This window comes from Caretta caretta, chromosome 21 (assembly GCF_965140235.1).
Source record: "Caretta caretta isolate rCarCar2 chromosome 21, rCarCar1.hap1, whole genome shotgun sequence".
In the NCBI taxonomy this organism is placed as follows: Eukaryota; Metazoa; Chordata; order Testudines; family Cheloniidae; genus Caretta; species Caretta caretta.
Genome location: NC_134226.1, coordinates 3,372,797 through 3,397,233, shown reverse-complemented (window position 1 = coordinate 3,397,233; position 24,437 = coordinate 3,372,797). Strand labels below are relative to the sequence as shown.

Sequence of the window (24,437 nt, the reverse complement as noted above, 5' to 3'; positions counted from 1 at the left end):
AAGCATGGGCCTGATTCATGCTGGCTCTGGGGTAAGGCCATTTAAGACAATTAGGTTAGCTCTGCACAAAACCAGTGCGAGGAAAAGAGTCGAGCCCTTGCCTGTCTGTGATGTTGGGGGGAGAAGATCCTTTGTGTTGAAGGGCGAAGGATGAGGTGAAAAGCGAATTAGCCAGAAAAGGGACTGTAGCAGCCTGTGCAGGAGACAGCTCGTGGGCAGGATGGGTGTCTGATGTGACACTCTTTACGGTGATTTTATTTTCAAAGCCCTCTTTTTCTCCCCGACCTCTAGGGAGGCATCAGGGCAGCACATGTGGATTGACATTCAATAGAAACATAATTTAAAAAACCAGCCTCTTAACATTCAAAGAAATGAGAGGGAGAAAAAACAAGCCACCCCCGATCCTGGAAGGATGGGAAATGAATGCTCACTTGTTACTGAGGCTCCTGAAAAGGTGCCCAGCGTAAATTCCAGATGCTGACCAATTCTTCATTCCTTGTATGGGCAAAAGCAATGCTTGTCTTGTGCCTATATTTAATTCCCTTGGAAAAAAAAAGAAAAAAGAAGTGTACTCCCTCTCCATGTCTCTGCCCACTGGCCTCTCTGCCTTGGAGCATTAGACCAGGAATAGAATTGCTAGTAGAAAACAGTGACATTAATAGTCACATCCTCCATTCCCCAAAACCTGGCGAGAGCTGAACACGCTTTACCAACATAACCTTGTGCCATTCATAGGAGCTGGGTGGCTAAAGCATTAGTAAAAATGCAGGGGCAGCAATAGACAGTGGACATCTCCCCCGTCCCTCCCCACTATTAACAAATATACCATGTGCCCTGTTCACGCTGCAGCAAACCCTGTTGAAGATACTCATCAAGAAGCAAGGGAAGGAGACCTGATCCTGAGCACCCTTATCACTTCATAAAGCTAGGGGCGGGGATGAGGATGCATGGGGCATGGAGGCCAGACTCAAAAAATAACCAAGTCTTTTAATGGCCCCTCCAGGAATGGAGTGAGCAGCAGCAGGGACTGTGGGAGGGCTAGATATTGCCCCTGTCCATGTGAAGTGAGAGCTTCACCCTGCAGCGCTGTAAATCTGGCACCTTCCACTTCATACAGTACAGACTGACAAGGGCCGCTTGACTTGCAGCAAAGCTTGTTCGTTGTACAAACCTGGGGGCAGGACACTGCAGGGTTTGTTTTACTAGGAAATTCACGGCTTCATTCTATGCAGAGTCGCTGGGCTCATTTATGTATTTGGCTTTACAGAAATACTACAAAGCGTGCGTAGGTGCCCTGGGTATAACAACACCACATGCGTGCAGCGGTAGAGTTGAACATAACCCATGCCCAGTGTGTCCAGCAACTGGGCAACTCCAAGGCTCTTCCCTTGTGAGCAATTTCTCACCTGAACAATTCTCCCTCCCCACCAGATTTTCAAATGCCTAGCTTTACAACTTGCCTCAAGGATCATCAGATCTGGGCTCTTTCACACCAAAGTGGGAACAAATTCCAAGGCTGTGGGGCCCTCGCAGCAAATGACCAGCCAACAACCCCTTCCTGTTTGGATGATTTATAATTTCTTTAGTGGAAAATGTTTTTCTTTTGTCTGCTCTTCAACCCTGTTTCCCCCAACTGAGCAATCCACGCCACGGAACCCACACACCAACTCAGCTGGTATAAACCGGAGTAACTCCATTGGCTTAAATAGAGCTATACCTATTTACACCCACTGAGAATGTAGCCCTTTTCTTGTTTGTAATTGTGGTTGTCACTCCTGTAGCTTTTGCTTTCCGTATAGAACTGGAGTGCAAGCAGGACACAGAGTGGCCGTTACACATATCACGTGTTGTACAAACCATTCCACTGCCCTTTGGAAGACTGTGACACCACTTTATTAGTAATTCTGGGAGCGTGGAACACTGAAGAACTCTGTTTTGTTTTCTCAAGACTAAATCTGTACATAACAACAAATAAAACAAACAAACAAAGAACCCCAACAACCCAACACAAAGTCTGTTGCAACTTCATATCTCAGTGCAGCATCTGGGTTTAAGGCCATGAAGGGTAACGCTAAACTGGTGAAGAATTTCTGGACATCACAAAATTCCATGTATGGACCTGTTAATTATACTACTGGTTAAACTGGATGCTGGAAAGGACAGGCAAAGAGCACACTGGAGATAATGCTTTAGAAAAAGAAAAGCTGAAATGCAACGGGATGGTGAGCATACAACATCTGCATTCAGCAACTGTTCAAGTACTGCTGTTTCTTATAAATTCATACCTTACTTCTTTAATTTAAATATCAAGTGCTCTGAGATCAACTTTCGAGTTGCCTGGTTTATAATCCAGTATTAAGTGCACACAAGGGAGAGCAGATTTAAAAATATTTACATACCACACACACACTGCATTTTATGGACCGTAGCTATCTTAACCAGAGATGAACTGAACTATGACCAGAGAAGCTCACACAGAGGTAAGGGGCGGCTATCATGGTTCTACCTGCCCTGGAAGCTGTCAAGAAATCTGGTCATTCTCCCAAGCACCAACTCTGGAAAGCTTCTGCACACAGTCCTGATTCAGCTGCTGTTCTGATGTCGTCCTTCCCCAGAAGATGCAGGTCTCTTAGAAGCTGGGCGCGGCGGGCTGCTGCCCACAGCATGCTAGGCTACCAAATACACTGTTTCCCCCACCCCAGTGCGGGGCAGGCCTTTGGGGTATATCACGTACAGGCATGTATGCGCTCCAGCTCATCTCTAGCGTGAAGCAGAGCCATTTGGCAGAGGAGACGCTTATAGGAACTTAGACCCATACGGCTGTATTCATATCAAAGCCTGACTGGGTGTGGTCTGTGGTGCCATGGACCCTCTTGGCACAATTCTTGGATTTGTCACTACTAGCTTCTGCCTTTGGGCACCTCTCCATTTTGCTGTGAGCATTCTGCAGGTTCCCATGGAGGGGGAAGTAAAACGTCCCCTTCTGTTTGCTCACCTTTTTGGATCTCTTTGAAATTTCAGTCTCTCTGTCTTCTGCTGGGAGCCAACATGGTTTTTCCTTGAGGATCCTATCTCGGTCCGGCCGTACACTCCTCAAGAACTTTTTGAAGATGTTGGCCGTGAGGGAAAACTTCCTGTAGAACTCCTGAGACCTGCTGATGGACAGGGAAGTCTCATTCTTCTCCCCCTTTTTATCCAGCTCTGGCAGATCCAACCAGTTCCCAACCAAATCTGCAAAGATATTATCCCCTAAAACCAGAGGCTGCCGGTTCCTGCTCTGAGACATTAGTGAGGAAGTCCAGTCATTGGCCTCATCAGAAACCTGGCATTCTCTGCATCCCAATTTACTCCCACCCAAAGTCTGAGGGATGCTGTCTGACTCTCTGTGAAGCTGGTTCCCAGTTGTGCCCACACTGGCTGACTCAAATTTCCTTGGCGGGCAGTACTCTGCCGTGGTCAGAGCTGAAGAAGGTCTGCTCGTAGGATAACTGTCTTTGCAATAAGCCACGTGTCTGTGGTGGCTACTGTCCGGTAAAGTCACGGGGCCAAACCGGCTGGCAGATTGTGGCACCTGGGTGGAGTGTGCAAATGCCATGGGGCTGCACTCCTCCAAAGATCTCCTTCCCAGCAACCTCTCGTTCTGCCTGCTGGCTCTGGGCCCCTCTCTGCCATTTCGACAGCACTGGTGCGGGCCAATGCCTGAAACCTTGTTTCGAGTCTCTGAAATCTCCAACTGCTCCAAAGCTGTCTGGACCTGGAGGAGTTTCAACTCTTGCAGGGCACCCATCATGTAGTTCATCTGTTCATGCAGCCCGTCTCCAACCTCCTTCATGGATAACTGTTTGGGGAGGAAGAGAGGACAGTGAATCAGTGCTTGGAGAAGCCAAGACAAAACAAGTAGGATTTTACCCCTGCAACATATAGGGAAGTAAAAGCTAGGCCATGTTCCCTTTTTATCTTATAAGCTAGACAGCAGCAAAAAGAAGGTCTCTCCTGAAACATGCCCTAATACTGAATTATTCAGACTTAAATGTGCTATCCTTGTCCCTGATGCGCCAGCCATTTCATGGGATAATAAACACACCTTTTTTAGATTCTGAAGAAATTAATTTTTTTAAAGATTCCAAATCCTCACCTATTAACAAGAACTGAAATAAGCATTTGATTGACAACAAAAATAATGTTTATCTGAATTTCAGTTAATTGCTTAGCAGAACCTCTATTCATGTAACTGAGCATGACAATTCGCTGCATCAATTTTTAGACTTAGTCTGCAGCTGTTGTTTCTTTCTTGCCATGCAAACAACTGAGATTAGAAGTGGATTTATAAATGAACCAGCCTTTGACTGACTGGTTTCTGTAACATGTTATAATCAAAAACAAAAAATATTAAAAAAAAAATCACATTGGCACTCTGTAATATGTCTTAATGCTTTTGTTATAGTACCCTAATTATAGGTTGAGAAACACAGGTACCAGCATGGAATGAAGTCCTAGAAATCTGAACAGTAATATTGAAAAAACAAATAAGTAATCACAAATTTATTTGATGAAAAATCAATTATTTTGGCTTCCAAACTAGATCCATCATTCACACTTGTGTTTTATCTTTCTACTTTAATAGAAAGGTTAACTCTCCATGTTAACCTTAAAATATGCTAGTTATTTTCCAAAGCCTCTAATTTGCCCTCTCCCCTTTCATTCTGTTGCTCTCCTTCACTCTTATGTGGGATCTGGATCATATTCCCAAAGCGGCATCATAAAACAAATGGGCTATACTTTCCAACAGCTGCTACCATTTTTTCGGAGGACAGGGGCGGGAGGGAGGTGGTTTGCCAGGCTGGAGGCAAAGATATGTCACACGGATGTAAAGAGGTTGGCAGAAGGGAGTATAAATGTCTCAGAAAAGCTCAAACCTAAAAGTTCTTAAGTATACAGTTTAAAAAGCTGATCACAATCTTTGCATGACAAGCGTTCTCGTAATATGCTGCTTTCCTTTAACACCTGTACACATGAGTGGCTGTACATTACTAAGCAATTGGGGGTGAAGGCAGGGAGGAATAATTTTTGCTACCTTGACTCAGTTATTCGTGGTTTGCTGTTTGTTTGTAAGCAGAGAACTGCAGGTTCTCACCAGGGGTAAGAAAGGCTATTAAAACACTGCCACTCTGTAATAACCATGCTGCAAAAGTGGAAATCCCCATACCACATGTTCCAGGCACAAATCTCCATCCAAGTTTCAAAAATCAGACTCTCAGAGTTAGTGGAAGTCTGACACCTATTTCTGGAGCTTCATGCTCAAGAGGAGAAGCATATTCACCTGCTAGAAAGGATATCTGGCTGTGAAGTTATGGAAAAGCTCTCTGTTCCAACCTCTGATTACGATGACAAGTCGAGTCTCCCTTACAGGCTAAGGTTACTAGTATCTGCAAAATAAAGCTACATCTGCACATGGGTGCAAGTAACGCCCACACTTTTACAATAAAAGAGCTCTTGTGCTACCAGAACAAAACCTGGGACCATATGTGCCATAAGCCTCAGACAAAACTATCACCTTACCTTTCCAGATTTGCTGTAATGCTTCTTGTCCTAACCTTTCTTGCCTTATTAATGGAAGTTGTTTTTATCTGCGGCTTTGCAAAGCTGGATTTGGAGCCAGCTTGGACCCTCATTGGATACTTCGCATCAAATCCCCTCGCAGGCAAAGTGGTGTAATCAAGCAGTGCTGAGTGACAAGGGTCCTGCAGTAATGACTAGACTGGTCAAAAAGACAGCATATGCTCGACGGCTGTGCTGTTCACTTCATTGATTCAATTAACTCCCCCATGATGGGTGGTATGGTTACAATGCATGCCTCATCCGACAGGAACCATTAATATTTCAGAGGCAGCATTTACCATCACTGTGTTCATTTCACCCATGGGCCCCTTCCCCTGCGAGTGCCTAGGATTCAGAGCCGGTTGAAAAGCAGTAACAAGTTCAGTATTTTTTTGTTTGGTTGGTTTTGGTAAAATGTTTGTCATGGAAATTTCAACAAGTTTTGAGCCACTCGAATAGGGTACACACAAAATGCTTCTCAGCCACTGTGGGGCCAGTGTAAATTGTCAGAGCTCCTCTGACTTCAACTGGACTATATATATCAGCAGAGGGCTATGCCCCTCAGAAACCGCTTCAGCCACCTTTGAGGTAGGTTCATACCAACCCCATTTTACAGATGGACAAACAGAGGCACAGTGAGGCCGATGTTACTGCTTATCTATCTTTGGTACTTCTATGGTGTCTCTCCACTAACGTTACAGTTACACCAGGGAAGAACATACCCCAACACTCATTTGGCCCAAGGACCTCTTGATGCCAAATGGTGGAGGGCACCAGGTGTGCATACGGGGGTTACAAGGATCCCCTGAGTCTGGCATCTACATACTAGTTCACCAAAGAGTGTTATGTAAGGTATCCACTGTGTGCCTGTGTCACACTGGTCCTCACAACCATTGCAAACCCTATGTATAGACAACATGAGAAGAGTTATGTACAGAGTCTTAAGGTCTGTGGGCCTGGTCACCAAAAGGTGAGAAACAGGTTTCTTACAGGCAGAATATGATTATCTATTGGTGTGTCTACATGTGATTGGGTACTGTATATTTCGCAATGAGCCCCTATTTACAGTCTGAGCAATATGCTCATCAAGCAATTGCAAAGTCTTGAGGGCAGGTCCTAGACAGGAAAACACAAGGAGAGTGGGGGTTACCCTGTTTGCAAGTGCAGACAATGGATTTTTGGACTATAACTGTAGGGACAGAGACACATGCTGGATCTTTCCACTGAGGAGTGGCTTAGTCTCTCAGTGCCTCAGTTTCCCATCCATACAATGGGGATAATGCCCTACCCTATTGCACAGGGGTGTTGTGAGGATGGCTGCTCTGCTACTACAACAGTGGGGGCCAGTATTTACTTATGATAGGTAAGTGCTGTGGTTCTGTATAGTGTACAAATAGTTTGTATATAGTAGTACAGAGTAAACTCTGTATAGTATACAAATAAATAACAGCAATAACTCCATTTGCAAAGGGTACTCCTTCCATTCCAGAAAAGTTTTTCTTATCGTTTGCCACAAACCTAAATCCAAGAGGCTGCCCCAACCTTAATGATACATCTAACAAAGCCTCGTGGGAACGCACTTCCCAGGCTGATGGACCTTGTTCTTGATGACAGCTTCCAAAAATGCACCTGCAGCAGAAAATTTAGTTGCAAAACCCATAAATAAATGATCGCAAGCAGGAACTGCTTTTATTTTTTGAGCGTTATATAAACCAGTGCAACCATTGTTACATAAAATGCGTGGTCAACAAAGCGGCCTTGAGGTCCAATCCATGCCCATAGCTTGGTACATGCAGCAGCATTTACAGGAGAATTTCCTTACATCTCTTTCCAAACTCTTGGGGTGTTTATACAATAGCAGGTGGCTGGGGCTGATGGGGATTAGCCACTGACTCTTTTAGGCCTGAATGGACTCACCTCACCAAAACAAGAACCCCACAAATTTAAACATGGGGCCCCAGGAGCCTCAAGCCATCCAGAACTGAATTATGCATCAGTCTGTCTGTACAGAGTCAAATTTTGTCTGCGTTGCTCCGATATGTCAGTCCCACTGAAGTTGCAAGGACTACTTGCCTGCTTAATGCAAGCAGGGTTTGGCTCACGGTCATTACAATATTTTTCCCATGGCAGGGAAAAGGTGAGTACCAGTAAAACCAAAGTGTAAGTCCAGGTTATTCCAGCACGAAGCCTGCACCTGCTGCTCAGACACTAGGGTACGCCTTTATTTTACATTACTTTATTTTCACCCATCAAACCCAAGAGTCAGGTTAACTCCTGTGTGCTGAACAAACTGTGTCTGTGAGCACACTCAGTAAGTGTGTTCCCCAAACATTTGCACTTCGAAACTGCTGCATAGTGTTTAGCAGTTGCTGGGTTCCACCCTGTGACAGCTGCATTTCAGTGGCTGGGTGAAAGAATTCCTGTGTATAGTTTACCCCATAAGTGTATAAAGCATATTAGTCTAAAAGCACTATGTAAATGTAAGATGTTAGTATGCACAGGTCCTGGGGTCTAATATGTGAACCGGACAAAGTACTGTATAAACAGAAATGCAATCCTTTGGTGGATCAGTGGATAGCCAGAAAAGCAACACACTAATGGGCTTATGTACATCTCATATACCACTACTATTTTACATAAAACAAAGCCAAATGCCTCTGTGCAAAGGATGGGTAAGACACTTGCCGGTTAAGGGGAGCAAGAAAAATGGGAAATTCATTTGTCATCTCTCACTTAAAAAAAAAATCTGTTAAACATTTTGGGAACTAACATTTTTCTACTCGTGTCTGAATTCACAAGACTGCTCTGGAATCCAAATCCAACTAAGCCCCTTGAGCCAGAGTTGTTTGTATTTCCAGTTCATCTCCACATCCGGGTTGCCCAGGACTACGGCAATATTTGGTGATGACCGGGGGAGAAAGAAAAAAAAAGAACAGATAACATCTTCCAGCTGACTGGAGAGACGTGAAAAGAAGGTCTCTGGATGTGTTTGGGATAATGAGGAGGATGACAGATGTCCAGCTCTTAGGTAGAAGAGGTATTGTGAGAGGAAGTTATTGCTGAGGGGAAAGGAAAGAAGGAATTGCAGTGACAGCTCTTAATAATCAGGTTGATAGGCAACAGAGCCAGCAACAAACAAATCTGGTATTTAAAGAGAATGAAATAAGAGAGAAAAATTACTTTAGAACTGCTGAACTGATTAGATAGGTTCTGTGTTTTCCTTTGGAACGCTGACAAAATTATTTTTTAGTGAGCCTGGATTCTTACCTCAGGCACAGTTCGTCAGTGGGAGTTTATTTTCACGGTGATTTGAGAAGGATTGTTTTCATGTTGGGTTTATGCCTTGTTCTGTTGCCTTATGATGGACACAGAAGGCACGCAAGGGCTTTTTTATTTCTGCTTGTGTGTTATCATGCAAATATTGGGAATTTCAAATCCCTTGGTCCCTGATATCACAGGAGAAACTCTAGGAGTTCTCGGGGATGTTGACTGTGAGATTACAGCTAATTTGAAGGGAGGTGGAGAAGAGGGGATGAATCTTTAACTAAGGCATCTTTTATCCAAAATGTTAACTACGCATGAAATAACAATAACAAAAAACAACAACAAAAAAAACAGTTTCAAACAATTTGACTAAAATTTTCCTCTCTCTTTCAGTTGCTTAACTTTCACTCTATAGGCTCTTGTGATGTCATCGTTTTGCTAGTTCTCCAGTCAACACTGAATCTTTCAGGGCAGATAAGACCCAAATTTCTAGTGTAAAAAACAAAATCAAACGTTAAAAGTAAATAAACAAACAGATAAAAAAGAACTAACTCTCAAGCCTTCATTATTCATTGTAAAGGAGCTAGAAAGGGCACAAGGCCAATTTTTATTTCCTTTGTAGATCAGCAGGATTTGCCCCCCTATTCTGCCTTTCCTGCACCTGGAGTTCTGGTTTTGGGCCCTGAATGTATGCAACAGGCTGGGTGTGATTCCAAAACCATTTACTGCTTTCCCAAGACCACTTACTTCACCCAAGGCTCTGGGCTCTCAGAGCTAAACAAACCAGACACAGTCTCTGGGATTCATCTCAGAAATAAACTAGTAAACAAAGTCTTTCATTGCTTTTCCCCCTTCAACTGAGCAGCTGTTAGTAGCAGGAAATCAGCAGACGGAGTTCCTTCCTGCTGCCTGGACCCAGTGCAATGCTGAAGAAAGAGGTTCCTTGACACACCATGGATGACTACACAAAATTAATAATAGCAAGGATGGTCAAGTCTCAAAGGGGCCAATTCATCCTTGCTTCTGAGCAGAGTGCAATGTAAGAGTGAGGTGGAGGTGCAAATGAGGACATATGTTTCCCTGTGTTGAAACTGCGAGGGGCTGCTTCAGCCATTGGGGTTGCATAAATTTTGCCCAGGCTATAACATGCCCTATGAGCTATTGCAGAAGCTGGGAATAGATAAGAGTAGAGGAACATCCCGGCTATACCCTGCTCCCTCCCACATGTGCCCCTCTGGAAGATGATGTAGAGCCAGCTGTGCCAAATCTATGTCTGTCAGGGAATCCCCTGCATCAGGGAATTCAGCCAAAGGGTTCTAATCCCACCTCCACATAGGAGAATCCACCAAGGATTTACCTTTTAGTCCCAAGAATCAAAGGTATTTAAAGGTTGACATCACACTGCTAAGCTACAAACCACCTTTCTGTGACCTACAAGGAATGGCTCCAACAGACTGGCTGATTCAGCTTTCCGCCTGTCTCAACTTACCCCTATGCAGATCTTTTCTGTTCAAACAGACAGGTCTCTTTCTCTCTCAGCACTTCACAGCTATTGACCCAGCTCCCACAGTGAGAAGCACTGGGCGAATAAAGCCAGATGGAAGTTCCAGCCCAACTTAGCTGTGTTCCTCCTGTCTTTGGAGAGTAACGTCTCTGGGTGACAAAACTTTCCTTATGTACCTCTCAAGTAAAAATTCCACTAGGGGCTGCTTTTGGTTTCTTCCGTAAAACATTACCACATAGCAGGAACTGCCACATTAGCTTCAGATATTGAGTGATGTGGAGGAGAAGGATAAATGTCCGGGGAAGGAGAGGAGAGTGGAGACAGGGTCACTGGCGCATGGTATTTCTTTGCTGCAAAACCAGGTGTATTCCTCGTTCAGGTTGAAAACTGCAGTGAAGACATAGCAACGCGGGTTTTAATGCAGCTCAAGTTAAAACCTAGAAGGCAGCCTAGGGTTGAAGTTGAGCTGCTAACTTGAGTTAAAACCCAGCTGCCTTGGAGTCACTGCTATTTTAACCTGAGTTAGCCCAACCCCAGTTAAGAGCACACCCTTTTCTTCCAGTGAAGACACACCTTCAGAATTGCTATGTGGACTAGGGCTGGCTGGGAGGGAGGAATTATTGGGGAGTGGAATTCCCCCCAAAATATTTTCCCTCCAAATATTTCCACAAAAATTGCAGCTTTTTGATGACAAGTCAAAGAATTTTCACTTTTTGGAGTTCCCTCCCCCCTCTTCTATTTCCTCCCCTTCCCTCTCCCATTCCCCCACCTCATTGTCACTGAAGAAGTTGAAGAAAAAAAAAGGGGGGGGGGGCGAACAAAAATAAAGTTTGATGTCTCAACATTTTCACCACATCGTCCGTCTGCCGATGGAAAAGCCATTTTCACTCTGCTCTAGTGCCTTGCATCCTCACCCATGACTTGGGCTCCTGTTGCTAGGTAACACAAATAATGAGGTAAGGGGTTGGATCTAGAGGGCGGCTAGGGGGGGCAGGGGTGAGGTAAGCACTTTGCCCTGGCAGGGTGTGTCAGTGGGTTGGAGTGGGAAATATATTCGGCAACAAGACGTGCATAACAATCAGGTCCTGAGACCCTGTCTATCTATCTTAAATACTTCTATGACCCCCATCACCACTGTATTAGAGCACCTCACGATCCTTAATGTATTTTTGCTCACAGCATGCCTGGGAGGTAAGGCTGTGCTATTATTTTAGAGGGGAAACCGAGGCACGGAGAGACTAAATGACTTGCCTAAGGTCACAGAGGAAGCCTGTGTAGGGAACAGGGTACTGAACTTGGGTCTCCTGAGTCCCAGGCTACTGCCCTAACCAATGGATCATCCTTCCTTCCTTCCTTCCTTCCTCCTAGGAGCTTACTGTGGGACTGGGTTTGAGACCGTGGCAAGACCTTATTTCTTCTGCCCATCCTCCTGTTTCCTCATTTTCCATCATAGCCCGCATGTTGCATTGTGCCCACCATTAGCCGTACGCTCTTTGGTGTTAGCATTGTATCTTCCTCTAAGACAAAATGTCTGGAAAGGGCTTTTGGGTGCCACCTCTATACAAATAATAAACAGTGATAACTGAAAGAAGAATTCATGTAGTCACTGAAGACAACAGGCCTTGGGGTACTTCACAGATCCCATTCAAAGATAGCAAAAAGAAAAGGAGTACTTGTGGCACCTTAGAGACTAACCAATTTATTTGAGCATGAGCTTTCGTGAGCTACAGCTCACTTCATCGGATGCATACTGTGGAAAATACAGAAAATGTTTTTATACACACAGATCATGAAAAAATGGGTGTTTATCACTACTCCCCTCACCCCACTCTCCTGCTAGTAATAGCTTATCTAAAGTGATCACTCTCCTTACAATGTGTATGATAATCAAGGTGGGCCGTTTCCAGCACAAATCCATCTTCTGTATTTTCCACAGTATGCATCCAATGAAGTGAGCTGTAGCTCACGAAACCTTATGCTCAAATAAATTGGTTAGTCTCTAAGGTGCCACAAGTACTCCTTTTCTTTTTGCGAATACAGACTAACACGGCTGTTACTCTGAAACCATTCCAAGAGAGGAGTCCATTTCCTTTACCTGCCTTTTCTGTTTCAGTTTTGGACTCTTACCCAGGAGCTATACCCTGAAAATTTTGCAAGCGCAGTCAGTAATGCGTGCTGCCATGGCTGTATAGACACTGTTGCAACGGTGGCTAATTGAATTCAATCTAAACTTTACTGGAATGCCTTACTGAGATGGTCTCTCTTCAGGAAGAGACTATTGGGGCATTCTGCAAGCATGACACATGGTTACCAAATCAGGACTCAGTGCGAGACAGGACGTAAAAATAAAAGGGCTGCATTTCATCACTTACATTGAAAGTTCTACTCCTGTGAGACATTCACACCAAGAAACACGAGATTGTTTGCTCTGAGATAAGCTGTTGTAACAGGGAAACCAAACACCGCACCGAATTCTAAAGTTTGATGTTATGTCTGGGTGTGGGAGTGAATGTTAACTTCTAAGTAATATTTGTTGGTTAGATTTAAAAAAATATATTTTCCAGAAAATATTTAGAAACATTCTGTTTTCCCCAAAAATAATCAAAACCCACACAAAATTAGATTGCAACTGCTTCTAGTGTTTTCAGCCTACACCATAAGCCTGACCTCGTTTTCAGTTACACCAGTGTAACTAGTTTCAGAGTAACAGCCGTGTTAGTCTGTATTTGCAAAAAGAACAGGAGTACTTGTGGCACCTTAGAGACTAACCAATTTATTTGAGCATAAGCTTTCGTGAGCTACAGCTCACTTCATCGGATGCATCCTGTGGAAACTGCAGAAGACATTATATACACAGAGACCATGAAACAATACCTCCTCCCACCCCACTCTCCTGCTGGTAATAGCTTATCTAAAGTGATCACTCTCCTTACAATGTGTATGATAATCAAGGTGGGCCATTTCCAGCACAAATCCAGGTTTTCTCACCCCCCCCCCCTTTTTTTCCAAAAACCACACACACAAACTCACTCTCCTGCTGGTAATAGCTTGTCCAAAGTGACCACTCTCCTTACAATGTGTATGAAAATCAAGGTGGGCCATTTCCAGCACAAATCCAGGTTTTCTCCCCCCCCCCCAAAACACACACACACAAACTCACTCTCCTGCTGGTAATAGCTTATCCAAAGTGACCACTCTCCCTACAATGTGCATGACAATCAAGGTGGGCCATTTCCAGCACAAATCCAGGTTTTCTCACCCCCCACCCCCATACACACACAAACTCACTCTCCTGCTGGTAATAGCTCATCCAAAGTGACCACTCTCCCTACAATGTGCATGATACTCAAGGTGGGCCATTTCCAGCATAAATCCAAGTTTAACCAGAACGTCTGGTTAAACGTTAAGATGATCAAGTGTAACTCTTGACTTCAATGAAGTTACGCTTGAATAGCACTTTATTAAGATCAGACTCAGGCCCATTCATTGTCTTGCACCTTGTATCATGATTTACACCTGTGCAAAGTGGCATCCCTGCTGAGAGTGGAGAACTCTGATTTGGCAGCACATTTCACCCACTTTGCACAAGTGTAAAAAGACTTTGCCAGGTGCAAACAGCGGAGAATCAGGCTCTATAAAAGCAAAGTATCTTTTTAACCTGGCTCCTACCTAGGGCCTAGGTCTGAAGGGATGGAGGTTCTGAGAAGGATGTTTTACAGTGGTAAAAATCACACCAGGCCACCCCTTTCACAGGATAAAAGTTGCATTTGGAATGGATTAGCTACCTCTCCATTGCATGAATGTTTCTGCGTCTTTCCGACGGATCCTCACAACTAGGTGAGTGTAACTTTTCTAGAGCTTGCAGATTTTTTTAAATAGGATTTAAAAATGTCTGAGGATGCTGGCAGCTTTTTCCCATTAACACTACATCAAAACCTTCAATAATAAATATCTGCACAAATTGTACTTACCTAAGTCATTTACAAAGCCTCCACATCTGTATTCTTCTCAGTCCCTATTTCCATGGCCCCATCTTGCTGCAGTTCATTGGCATTACTACTGAATTTATGGGCAGGAAATTGGAAAGATCCTAGTTTGTTTTCTTTTTCCATAAGCGTGAATAGCATTTTTTCCCATGGTTTTCAATGTCACAGCTGAATTTATGAGCAGAAATTAACCCAATAGGGGTTTGCATTTGGTTTTACTATTCAGCTCTGCTGACTGAGGGCCAAATGGAACACATGCATATACTGGGGCAGAACGTAACCTGAAATTGCTACTTACAATGACCTAAGTAAGCATCACTATTCATTCCTAATAGCCACATAAACCCCAGCTGCAACCTAATGGTAAAATCCCATCAAGATACCTCATAGCTTCCTAGTGGAAGAATGACTTATTTTTATTGCAGTGGGGCCTAGAGACTCATGTCCCATTCTACCAGGTGTCTGTGCAACCCTATAAGAAGGAAACCATTCCTGCCCAAAAGAACTTACAGTCTGGAACTTAGGAACCCCAATCATGGACCAAGACCCCTTTGCGCTAGGTGCTGTACAAACACAGAACAGATGAGAAAACGATGTGTAGTGCTCAGAGCAGGAGACTGGAATCAGGAGTCCTGCTTTCCAGATTGCTGGCTGGTTGTGGGTGTGACCTTGGGAAAGCCAGCTCACCCCTCTGTGCTTCCACTTATCCTTCTGCTAAATAGAGTACTCCACAAAGACACTGGAAGGCTCAGGCCCAGCTCTAGATCCTGGGGGCCCACTGGAGTCTGTAGAAGTTTTGCTATCTACTTCAACAGAACCTGGAGTAGGCCTGTAATGTGCTTTGAGATCCTCTTAGGAGGGGCTCTATAGACTGGTGCAATGCCAACGCATCTTAATCCAGAACTATCAAATAATAACAATAATACCTAGCTCTTATGTGGCATTTTTTTGTCATCCCCTCTCAAAAAGGCTAGAGTGGAACTGGAAAAGGTTCAGAGAAAGGCTACAAAGATGATCAAGGGTATGGAATGGCTTCCATGGGAGGAGAGACTAAAGAAACTGGGACTGTTCTGCTTACAAAAAAGGTGATTAATGGGGAATATAATAGAGGTCTATAAAATCATAACTGGTGTGGAAAAAGGAACTGAGAAGTGTTATTTACTCTTTCCCACTGTACAAAAACCAGGGGTCACCTGCTTAAATCAACAGGCAGCAGGTTTAAGACAAACAAGAGGAAATACTTTTTCACAAAATTCACCTGTAGAACTCATTGCCAAAAGTTGTGATGGCCAAAAGTATAACTGGGTTCAAAAAATAACTAGATACACTCATTATCATGGCTCCATGTCTAGTTGGCAGCCGGTATCAAGTGGAGTGCCCCAAGGGTCGGTCCTGGGGCCGGTTTTGTTCAATATCTTCATAAATGATCTGGAGGATGGTGTGGATTGCACTCTCAGCAAATTTGCGGATGATACTAAACTGGGAGGAGTGGTAGATACGCTGGAGGGGAGGGATAGGATACAGAAGGACCTAGACAAATTGGAGGATTGGGCCAAAAGAAATCTGATGAGGTTCAATAAGGATAAGTGCAGGGTCCTGCACTTAGGACGGAAGAACCCAATGCACAGCTACAGACTAGGGACCGAATGGCTAGGCAGCAGTTCTGCGGAAAAGGACCTAGGGGTGACAGTGGACGAGAAGCTGGATATGAGTCAGCAGTGTGCCCTTGTTGCCAAGAAGGCCAATGGCATTTTGGGATGTATAAGTAGGGGCATAGCGAGCAGATCGAGGGACGTGATCGTTCCCCTCTATTCGACATTGGTGAGGCCTCATCTGGAGTACTGTGTCCAGTTTTGGGCCCCACACTTCAAGAAGGATGTGGATAAATTGGAGAGAGTCCAGCGAAGGGCAACAAAAATGATTAGGGGTCTGGAACACATGACTTATGAGGAGAGGCTGAGGGAGCTGGGATTGTTTAGCCTGCAGAAGAGAAGAATGAGGGGGGATTTGATAGCTGCTTTCAACTACCTGAAAGGGGGTTCCAAAGAGGATGGCTCTAGACTGTTCTCAATGGTAGCAGATGACAGAACGAGGAGTAATGGTCTCAAGTTGCAGTGGGGGAGGTTTAGATTGGATATTAGGAAAAACTTTTTCACTAAGAGGGTGGTGAAACACTGGAATGCGTTACCTAGGGAGGTGGTAGAATCTCCTTCCTTAGAGGTTTTTAAGGTCAGGCTTGACAAAGCCCTGGCTGGGATGATTTAACTGGGAATTGGTCCTGCTTCGAGCAGGGGGTTGGACTAGATGACCTTCTGGGGTCCCTTCCAACCCTTATATTCTATGATTCTATGATTAAGGATAGATCCATCAATGGCTATTCGTCAAGATGGTCAGGGATGTAACACCATGCTTGAGGTGATCCTAAACCTCGAGTGCTAGAAGCTAGAAGGACAAGACGGGTGGATCACTGCAAAACTGCCCTGTTCTGTGTGCACTACCCCTGAAGCTCTGGTACTGGCCACTATCAGAAGACAGGATACTGAGCTAGATGAATCCTTGGTCTGACCCAGTATGGCTGTTCTTAAACCTCAAAGTGCTTTCAAAGGAGGTAGGTACCATTCTCTGTTTTATAGATGGAGAAACTGAGGCACAGAGGGACAAGGTAACTTGCTTGTTGTTGCCCTGTAGGCTAGCGACAGGGCTGGGAATAGAGCCCAGGTCTCCTGAGCTCTAGTTTGGCCCTATAACTGTGGGGCCACACTCCCTGCTTTATAATGAATGGAAGTGTCAGCTGAGACTACCCTGACTTTGTAACACTTGTGTGTGGAATATTCAGATTCTCTGAATGAAATCCACTTTGAAGGCACACTAGACATGCCAGTGACTATTCGCTTATGATGGAAAATACACAACTGGAGTACGAAAAAAACTTCTCACTGACTGAATCAGATTGGGTTTATCTTTGAGAGTCACAACCATGCCAGAGCTTTGAACATGCATTCTCGGAGGTTAACATGAAAACCGATTTAAGCATGTCCAGATCCAAGCTCAGGGTGTGACCGCTGCCTGGCCTGGCACTGTTACAGCACGTGAAAGGCACCATTGACAGTGTGTGCTTTGATGCACAGGCTAGCAGTGGAAACACTTTGGAACACCTGCAACCCAAACCAAACACCAATTATTTGTAATCAATTTATTTATTTTTACACCCAAAGAGAAAAAAGAACTGGAATCCATGAATCACTGGGACAGACAAGCTGGCACTGCGATTGGATTTCATTTTTAGTTAACCTCCCCTACATGAAACTGGGAACTCTGCCAATTTCTTTCCTTTTTTTTTTTTTTAACTTCTCTCAAAACCAGTCAACGGCTGAAATAGTTTATACAAAGACATATTAAGCTTCAGCAGATCAAACTGTCTCAAGCTTTCCCCTAGCTATATGAACCAGACTGAACAAGATTTGGTTCTTTAAATGAGCCTTCTTTACAGGACCTCTCGACAATGTTACATTTATTCCTTCCCTCGCTGTTTAACACGGAAAAGAACTGCTTGCTGTGTATCATGCAAATCAGCATGTTACCATATTCAAACTGGTGCCATAAAATTGGATTCCTACTTAACCACAGATAGAGTTCTCTTTGTCCTTATTTGGTAGTATAAAGGGACCTTCCCCACCCTCTCCATGGGGTTTGGTTCTGGTGCATTAATATCTGGAGCCATGACCTGCCTGGTAATGAAGAAAGTGGTGAAGAAGTCAGGGTCAAGAGATTCAATTCCTGTCCACCATTAAGCCCAGACAGTTGCAGCTGTTTATTAAACTGCTTGCCTGCTTTTAAGGGAAAGCTTACTTATTTTAATCCCAGGCTATAAGGAAGGGTATTGATTTAAAATATTTATTGTTGGGGATGTAATTTATGATGGTTTTAATTGATACAAGTCTACCTTAGTAAATGTACTTTTCAGCTCAGCTGCGCTGTCATTATTAATTTTGTAAGCAGAAGGTTTGCCGTATTGGCATCAGGGGTGGGCAATAATTTTCGCAGGGGAGCCACTCAATGCATTTTGGTAAGTAGTCATGGGCCGCACATTTCTACTATATTAATGGAGGGGTTGTGGGGTCTGGGAGGGAGTTTGGGTACAGGAGGGGGCTCTGGGCTGGTGCAGAGTGTTGAGGTGCAGGAGACGGTGAGGGGTGAGGGCTCTGGGATGGAGTTTGATGCAGGAGGGTGCTCTGGGTTGGGGCTGGGGATTGGGGTGCAGGAGGGGGTGCAGGGTCTGGGAGGGAGTCCTGGGTGCAGGAGGGGGTTCTGACCTGGGTCAGGGCGTTGGGGTGCGGGGGGGTGGTGGTGCAAGGTGCAGGCTCTGGCCCGGAGGTGCTTACCACAGGCGGCTCTCAGATGGCAGCGCAGCAGGGCTCAGGCAGGCTGCCTGCCTGCTGTGGCCCCAAGCTGCTCCCGGAAGTGGCCGGCTGCTGCTGGCATGTCTCTGCATGCCCCTTGGGAGGAGAGGGGCCGTGGGTCTCTGTGCGCTGTCCATGCCCGCAAGTACCTCCCCTGCAGTTCCCATTGGCCAGTTTCTGGCCAATGGGAGCTCTGAGGACGGTGCTGGGGCCGGGGGCAGCACACGGAGCCGCTTCCCCCTCTGCCAGGGGCACGCAGAGACATGCCAGCAGCAGCCGGCTGCTTCCAGGAGCAGCGTGGGGCCACGGCAAGCAGGCAACCTCCCTGAGCGCCCTGCTGCACTGCAGGACTTTTAGCAGCCCGGAGATTGCGAGGGGACAGCCAAAGAGCCTGACGGGCTGGACAGAAATGTTAGACGGGCTGGATTTTTCCCACCCCTGGCATAGACCGTCTTCAGAGTGGAAATAACATGTAAAGTTATTACAAGAGTAATTAAACACTGGAACAATTTACCAAGGGTCAGGGTGGATTCTCCATCACTGACAACTTTTAAATCAGGATTGGGTGGGTTTTTGCCCCCAAAATATCTTCTCTAGGAATTATTTTGGGAAAGTGTTTAGGCCTGTGAGATCAGACTAGAGGACCACAATGAGATCCCTTCTAGCCTTGAATCTATGAATCTCTTCACCTAATCAGTACCCTACCTAGAGAACTGATTAGAATCTCATACATTCTAGTACTACTTTGCTCAGAAGAAGGCAGAAGTCCTGACTTGCATTCTGATGCCCTGAGTGTCAGTTACTAAAATAAGTTTGTATCTTAGTGTAATGAAAAATTGGGGAAAACAGCCTGATCCTGCAAAATCTTAAACTTGTGTTTAATTTATGCCAGGTAAGTGGTTCTATTGAAGTTAATGGTCGTAACATCACACCTTGTGAGAGAAGTTTATACTAGACATCAGCCTTTGCAAGGCTAAGGCCTTAGTTTATTAATAAACTAATATTAAAAAAATATTTTGGGGACATATTTTCTACCATAAATAGCATTATCCTGTATTACATAAGATGAAGGAGAGGATTTTCAAGTTATCTAATTTTTGGTTTTCATATCAAATGCAAATATCCCTCACACCTCTTGCAAGTAGACTTGGAACCTATCAAGATATCAGGCTCCTACCCCCAAGAAACAGGCATCTGTTCTGAAAGACTGCTTTTGGGGTAAAAACCAAGGCTAACATTTCAAATGTGGGTGCCTCTTTCATTCAGACTTTAGCTCCTAAATAAAAGTGCTGCTCTGATCTTTGAGACGCTGAGCCCCAGGAGTTCCCACTAATGTCAACAGGGTTCATTTGCATAGCTATTAGCAGCACTGACAATCAGGCTGCTTTTATTTAGAAGCCTAAATATAGATTTAGGAGACTAACGTGAAGCACACAGATTGAAAAACATTGACCCATGTTTTAAAAAAAAATCCCTTTCCCATGTTCTTGGTAACACCTCAGAGTTCGCTGTGGCATAAAGAAGCTTCATGTGCCGGTCCAGTTCTCCTTTCTGCATTTCACTCAGCTGGTGTAGTGCCAGTGAACTGGTCACTTCCACGTTTCCGTGCCTCGATTCCCTTTCTGGCACAGGTGCCAGCTAAAGCCCAGCTGCAATGTTGCCCAGGACAGACCCCAAAGGGGAATGCTTAAATCCAAGCAAAAGGCTTGCAGTGAGATTTGTATTACAAAGCACAAGGGGCTACTTCTACCGATATTAGGTTTGACAAAGTAGATTCTGCCATCCTTACTCGTGCTAATCAGCCATACTGAAATGAACTGGGCTATTCGCAGAGCACCATGCTACTCTATGTGAGTAAGAGTGGCAAAATCTGCCCAACATTTGGAGGCAAAGCTTGGCCTATGTCCCTTTTAGTATTAGTCATTTTCAAGGAGCCTTCTCTGGGCCAGATTCTGCCACGCTTACACAGAGTAACACCATACTCCACAACTGAGCACTAGTTAGAGGTGCTAGGCAGCAGCATGGCAGAATCTAGTCCCATAGGCACAAAAGGTCCCAATCCTGCAAAGACTGGAACAAGTGAGTAACTTTACACACGAGCACTCTGACTTCAATGGGATTGCTTGTATACAGAACATTATGCATGTGTTTTTAAATGTTTGCAGTTTTGGAGCGTTATATCTTGGTGCTTGTTATAAACTCCAGTTTGAAGCTGAAGATTATGTTGCACTAGCAGTCACCTTACTGGTATAAGGAAGTTTGTGTATTTCAACTTCCCACCTACCATTTTTGCTTTGCTTTCTTTTGTTCTTATTATTATTTATCGGTATGCCATGCACACACACCCTCTGGCTTCTTATTGAACTTTCCAACCCACTAATTAAAAAACATCCAATTCTTTCTACTAATCTACCAGTAACAAAAACCAGGGTATCAACATCTTCCTGCTGTGGACAAGCTCAAGCAAGTTTCTGCAAGCAACATAGCCTTCTAAACAGAATCTGTGCGGTGGGGGAGAACGTGAAATAGACTGTGCTAAACAAGACCAGGGATCCCATCCTAAAGAACAAATATTTTCCATTTTCAAAAACCCACAGATTTAGAAATTGCAACTGCACATACTAGACTCCCATTCAAATAAAGGTACACATCCCATTCCTCTAAACCTCTTCCTGTTGGGACTTCCTGTTTCACTTTCCAACCCTCGCTCGTGTGTACTTTTCTGTGCAAACCACAAAATCACTAGGACTCTAATTTGCTTTGAATTTTATTTTTCTGAGACAGCTGGGTTAACAACATCTGACCAATCAGAGGCTAAACTCTGCCCTTTGATTTTATACCAATGCAAACTGGAGTAATTCCACTAGGGTCAATGGAGATTTGCAAAAATATCATATGAGGAGTGCTAATGTGAATCATTACTTTATAAATTCAGCTCCATGTAACTGTGGCTAGGATAGAGGAGAATTATAGGCACCCTTATAATGAGATGAAGTGGCTGGGAAACAGAATGCCTCAGATTATATGCCTGTGCTCTGAAGACTATTCTGATCAGGGATATTCAGTGACAGAAATGCTGGGTTTGTCACGGATGTGTTTAAAACCCTACTGATTAGTTCACAGTTGGGAAGGATGGGGAGGGTAAACAGCAGATCTTACCCAGCAGGTACTGTACAGATGTGTGCATGGGACTAACAGGTTGGGGTGTGAGGTGGTGGGAATCTCTACTTAAAATCCTACAGGCAGAGATGTGTGAGTTGACCTAGTCTGCAGCTATAGTGATTAGAAAGTTCAGCATTGCCCCATAGCTCACCTTCTAAAAATAGTGAATATAAGCGGCTTTAGTATTAATTGGCATACATGTCTGCCTTGGAATATTTAATCTTTAGCGGAATTTTAGTCCTTAGATTTCAAACCTTCCCTCCCCAGAAAATTAAAAATAAAAAAAAGGTATCTGAAAATTGTACTGCTGTCATCTGGATTTATCGTTGATCCAAACTGTCAGAGGCACGAGGGGACATAAGTCCAGGGAGTGGGGGGGCTGACTGGTCAAAAACTGCACTGGGTGTGGAGGGCAGGTACATGCCCAGTGGCTGGAATTAAAGAAAGGTCCCCTTCACCTCCCCCACAGGAGGGGGTGGCACGCAAGGAGGTAACCAAGGTCAACATAAGATACACTCTGCTGCAATAAGAACAGGAGGACTTGTGGCACCTTAGAGACTAACCAATTTATCTGAGCATCAGCTTTCGTGAGCTACAGCTCACTTCATCGGGTGCAATGATGCTCAGACTGAGACACCAGAGCTGCAAGTGGCTCTTGAATGTGTCTCCTGCAGCTCCTGATATAAAAACAATGAGGGATTAATTACCGAGCAGGATGCTTTCCCTAGCTTATTAACCAATTGTAGAATACTTGCCCAGTCGTTCTGCTGGGAGATGCACAGTAATGAAACAAGGAATTCACACGCCTGTGTCTCTCTTTTGGGGACTGTTGCTTGCAATTTGGCCCCTGAACCGCTCAGGTCTATCGCTGCTCTCGTCTGTTTAGCAAATGACCAGCAAAGCCCTGCCAATGCCCGCAGGTGAAGAGACTCACCCAGCCCCAGCCTGCGTTGTTGAACAGACTGATGCAGGGGACAGGCAGTTTTTGAGGTCCTAGTTTCTCCCCACACTAATCAACCCCTGTCCCCTCCTTTTCCCGGCGGTCCCTTACCAGCTCCTGCTTCAGACGCCGCAGGTAATGATCCATGCTTTTCTTCTCCATCCTCCCAGGTTCAAGTCCGCGTGTGGACACCTCAAGAAGCCAGCGGCGCACCAGGCAGCTCGCCGAGGGCGGAATTCTCCCCGCGCAGCCCCGGGGGTGCCGGAGGCTTCCCTTCACACGCCCTTCCCCGCCAGCATTTCCAGCGCAACCCTCCCACGCCTCAAAGTTTCTCCCTCTCCCGGGGCTGCGGGGGGCAGCAAACGCAGCCCGGGCTCCTTGCTGGGGCACACGCGCTGCGGGAGTTCGCAAAGGCAAAAGCTCCCGGGGAAGAGGCTCCCCCTCGCCCGGCCGCTCAGGGCGCTTCAGCGAGCCCAGGCTCGCGCGGCTGCGTCCGGGCAGCCCCGGGCGGCACCTCCCGCAGCCGGCGCAGTGTGTGCGGCAGGCAGCCCGTGCGCCGCTCGCCCGCCCCGCTGATTGCAACCAGACACCCTCCGCACGCCGCAGCCGCTGCAGCTGCGGGCACATGGCAGTGACCTGGGACCCCCCATCCCAAGCTGCTGCAGCGCTTGCCGGGGGAGGGGGGGCGGGAAATCTGCCGGAGGGGGAGGTCTTAGCAGAGCCGGGAGGCAGCAGCCAGTGGGGCAGAGGATGGGCTCCGTTATGGGGGCGCTGCGCACCAGGACCGCTCCTCCCGCTCAGCCAAGCGCTGGGTGTTTGCACGTCGTGCCCGCAAAGCCCCCCGCAAAGCCACCTGAAGCAAAACCATGCTTGGCCTGGAAGAGGGAGTTTCAAAATGCCAACCGTGCGGCGGTGGGTCCCTTGGAGACAGGACCCCATTGGCAATATTGCCCGCCCCAGCCCTTCTGATCTGCCCAGGCAGGGCCCCCATCCCAAACCCTGAGAGAGAAATTGGGTGGTTTTTATTTGCCTCCTGGTATGGGCTTGCTGGAGTCACATTTCAAGTTTTGCTCTACAAGTAGAAGGGCTAGAAACGTAGTTTTTTAAAAACGCAGAAGAAGAAGAGAGGAAGCCCAGAGTCTCTGGGAATCACCTGGCTTCAAGCTGTGATTTTAAGAAACACCGCAAACACTGAGATACTCGTGGTAAAATCGGAAAGTTAGCAACACTGATAAGTGGGCTAATTTTTACACCAACTTATCCTGTCCTTGCAAAGAGCTCTGATGTTTGAGGGTTTGTTTTTAACTATGGCCCTGGTCCTGCAAATTGCTCTCCAAGAGTGAAGCCCTGACGGCACAGAACAAGGGACCCAATCCACACCCAAATCACAACATAGTGTGAAACTCTCCAATTTTGGATGGTTCACATTTGCTTTAACTCTTGCAGCGCAGTTTAAATTTTTCCACACTGGACCTTGGCCTGAGTGGGTTCAAGACCCTTATTATCGGATCACAAGTAAACACAGGGGGAAACTGCACCCTACTGCTCTGCTCTGCTCCCCTCTGCTGTGAGTGTCACCGGGT

General features: G+C 45.5%; 1 protein-coding gene across 1 annotated transcript; it reads right to left on the bottom strand.

The window, feature by feature from the left end:
• Window positions 1–1,870: 1,870 nt before the first annotated feature.
• On the bottom strand, window positions 1,871–23,701 carry INKA2 (inka box actin regulator 2). The gene is made up of 2 exons (XM_048826924.2): window positions 22,966–23,701; window positions 1,871–3,838 (listed from the first exon to the last, which is right to left on the bottom strand). The coding sequence occupies exons 1-2, from the start codon at window positions 23,479–23,481 to the stop codon at window positions 2,807–2,809; spliced, it is 1,548 nt and encodes a 515-aa protein (XP_048682881.2). The 5' UTR covers window positions 23,482–23,701; the 3' UTR covers window positions 1,871–2,806.
• Window positions 23,702–24,437: the final 736 nt, after the last annotated feature.

What these genes read in the sequence shown, in the direction of transcription:
- INKA2 (XM_048826924.2), bottom strand. Translation starts at nt 23,481, where the DNA reads ATGTGCCCGCAGCTGCAGCGGCTGCGGCGTGCGGAGGGTGTCTGGTTG. An exon ending in GGCGTCTGAAGCAGGAGCTG is followed by an intron (nt 3,839 to 22,965) that starts GTAAGGGACCGC and finishes CTCCCCAAACAG; the next exon opens with TTATCCATGAAGGAGGTTGG.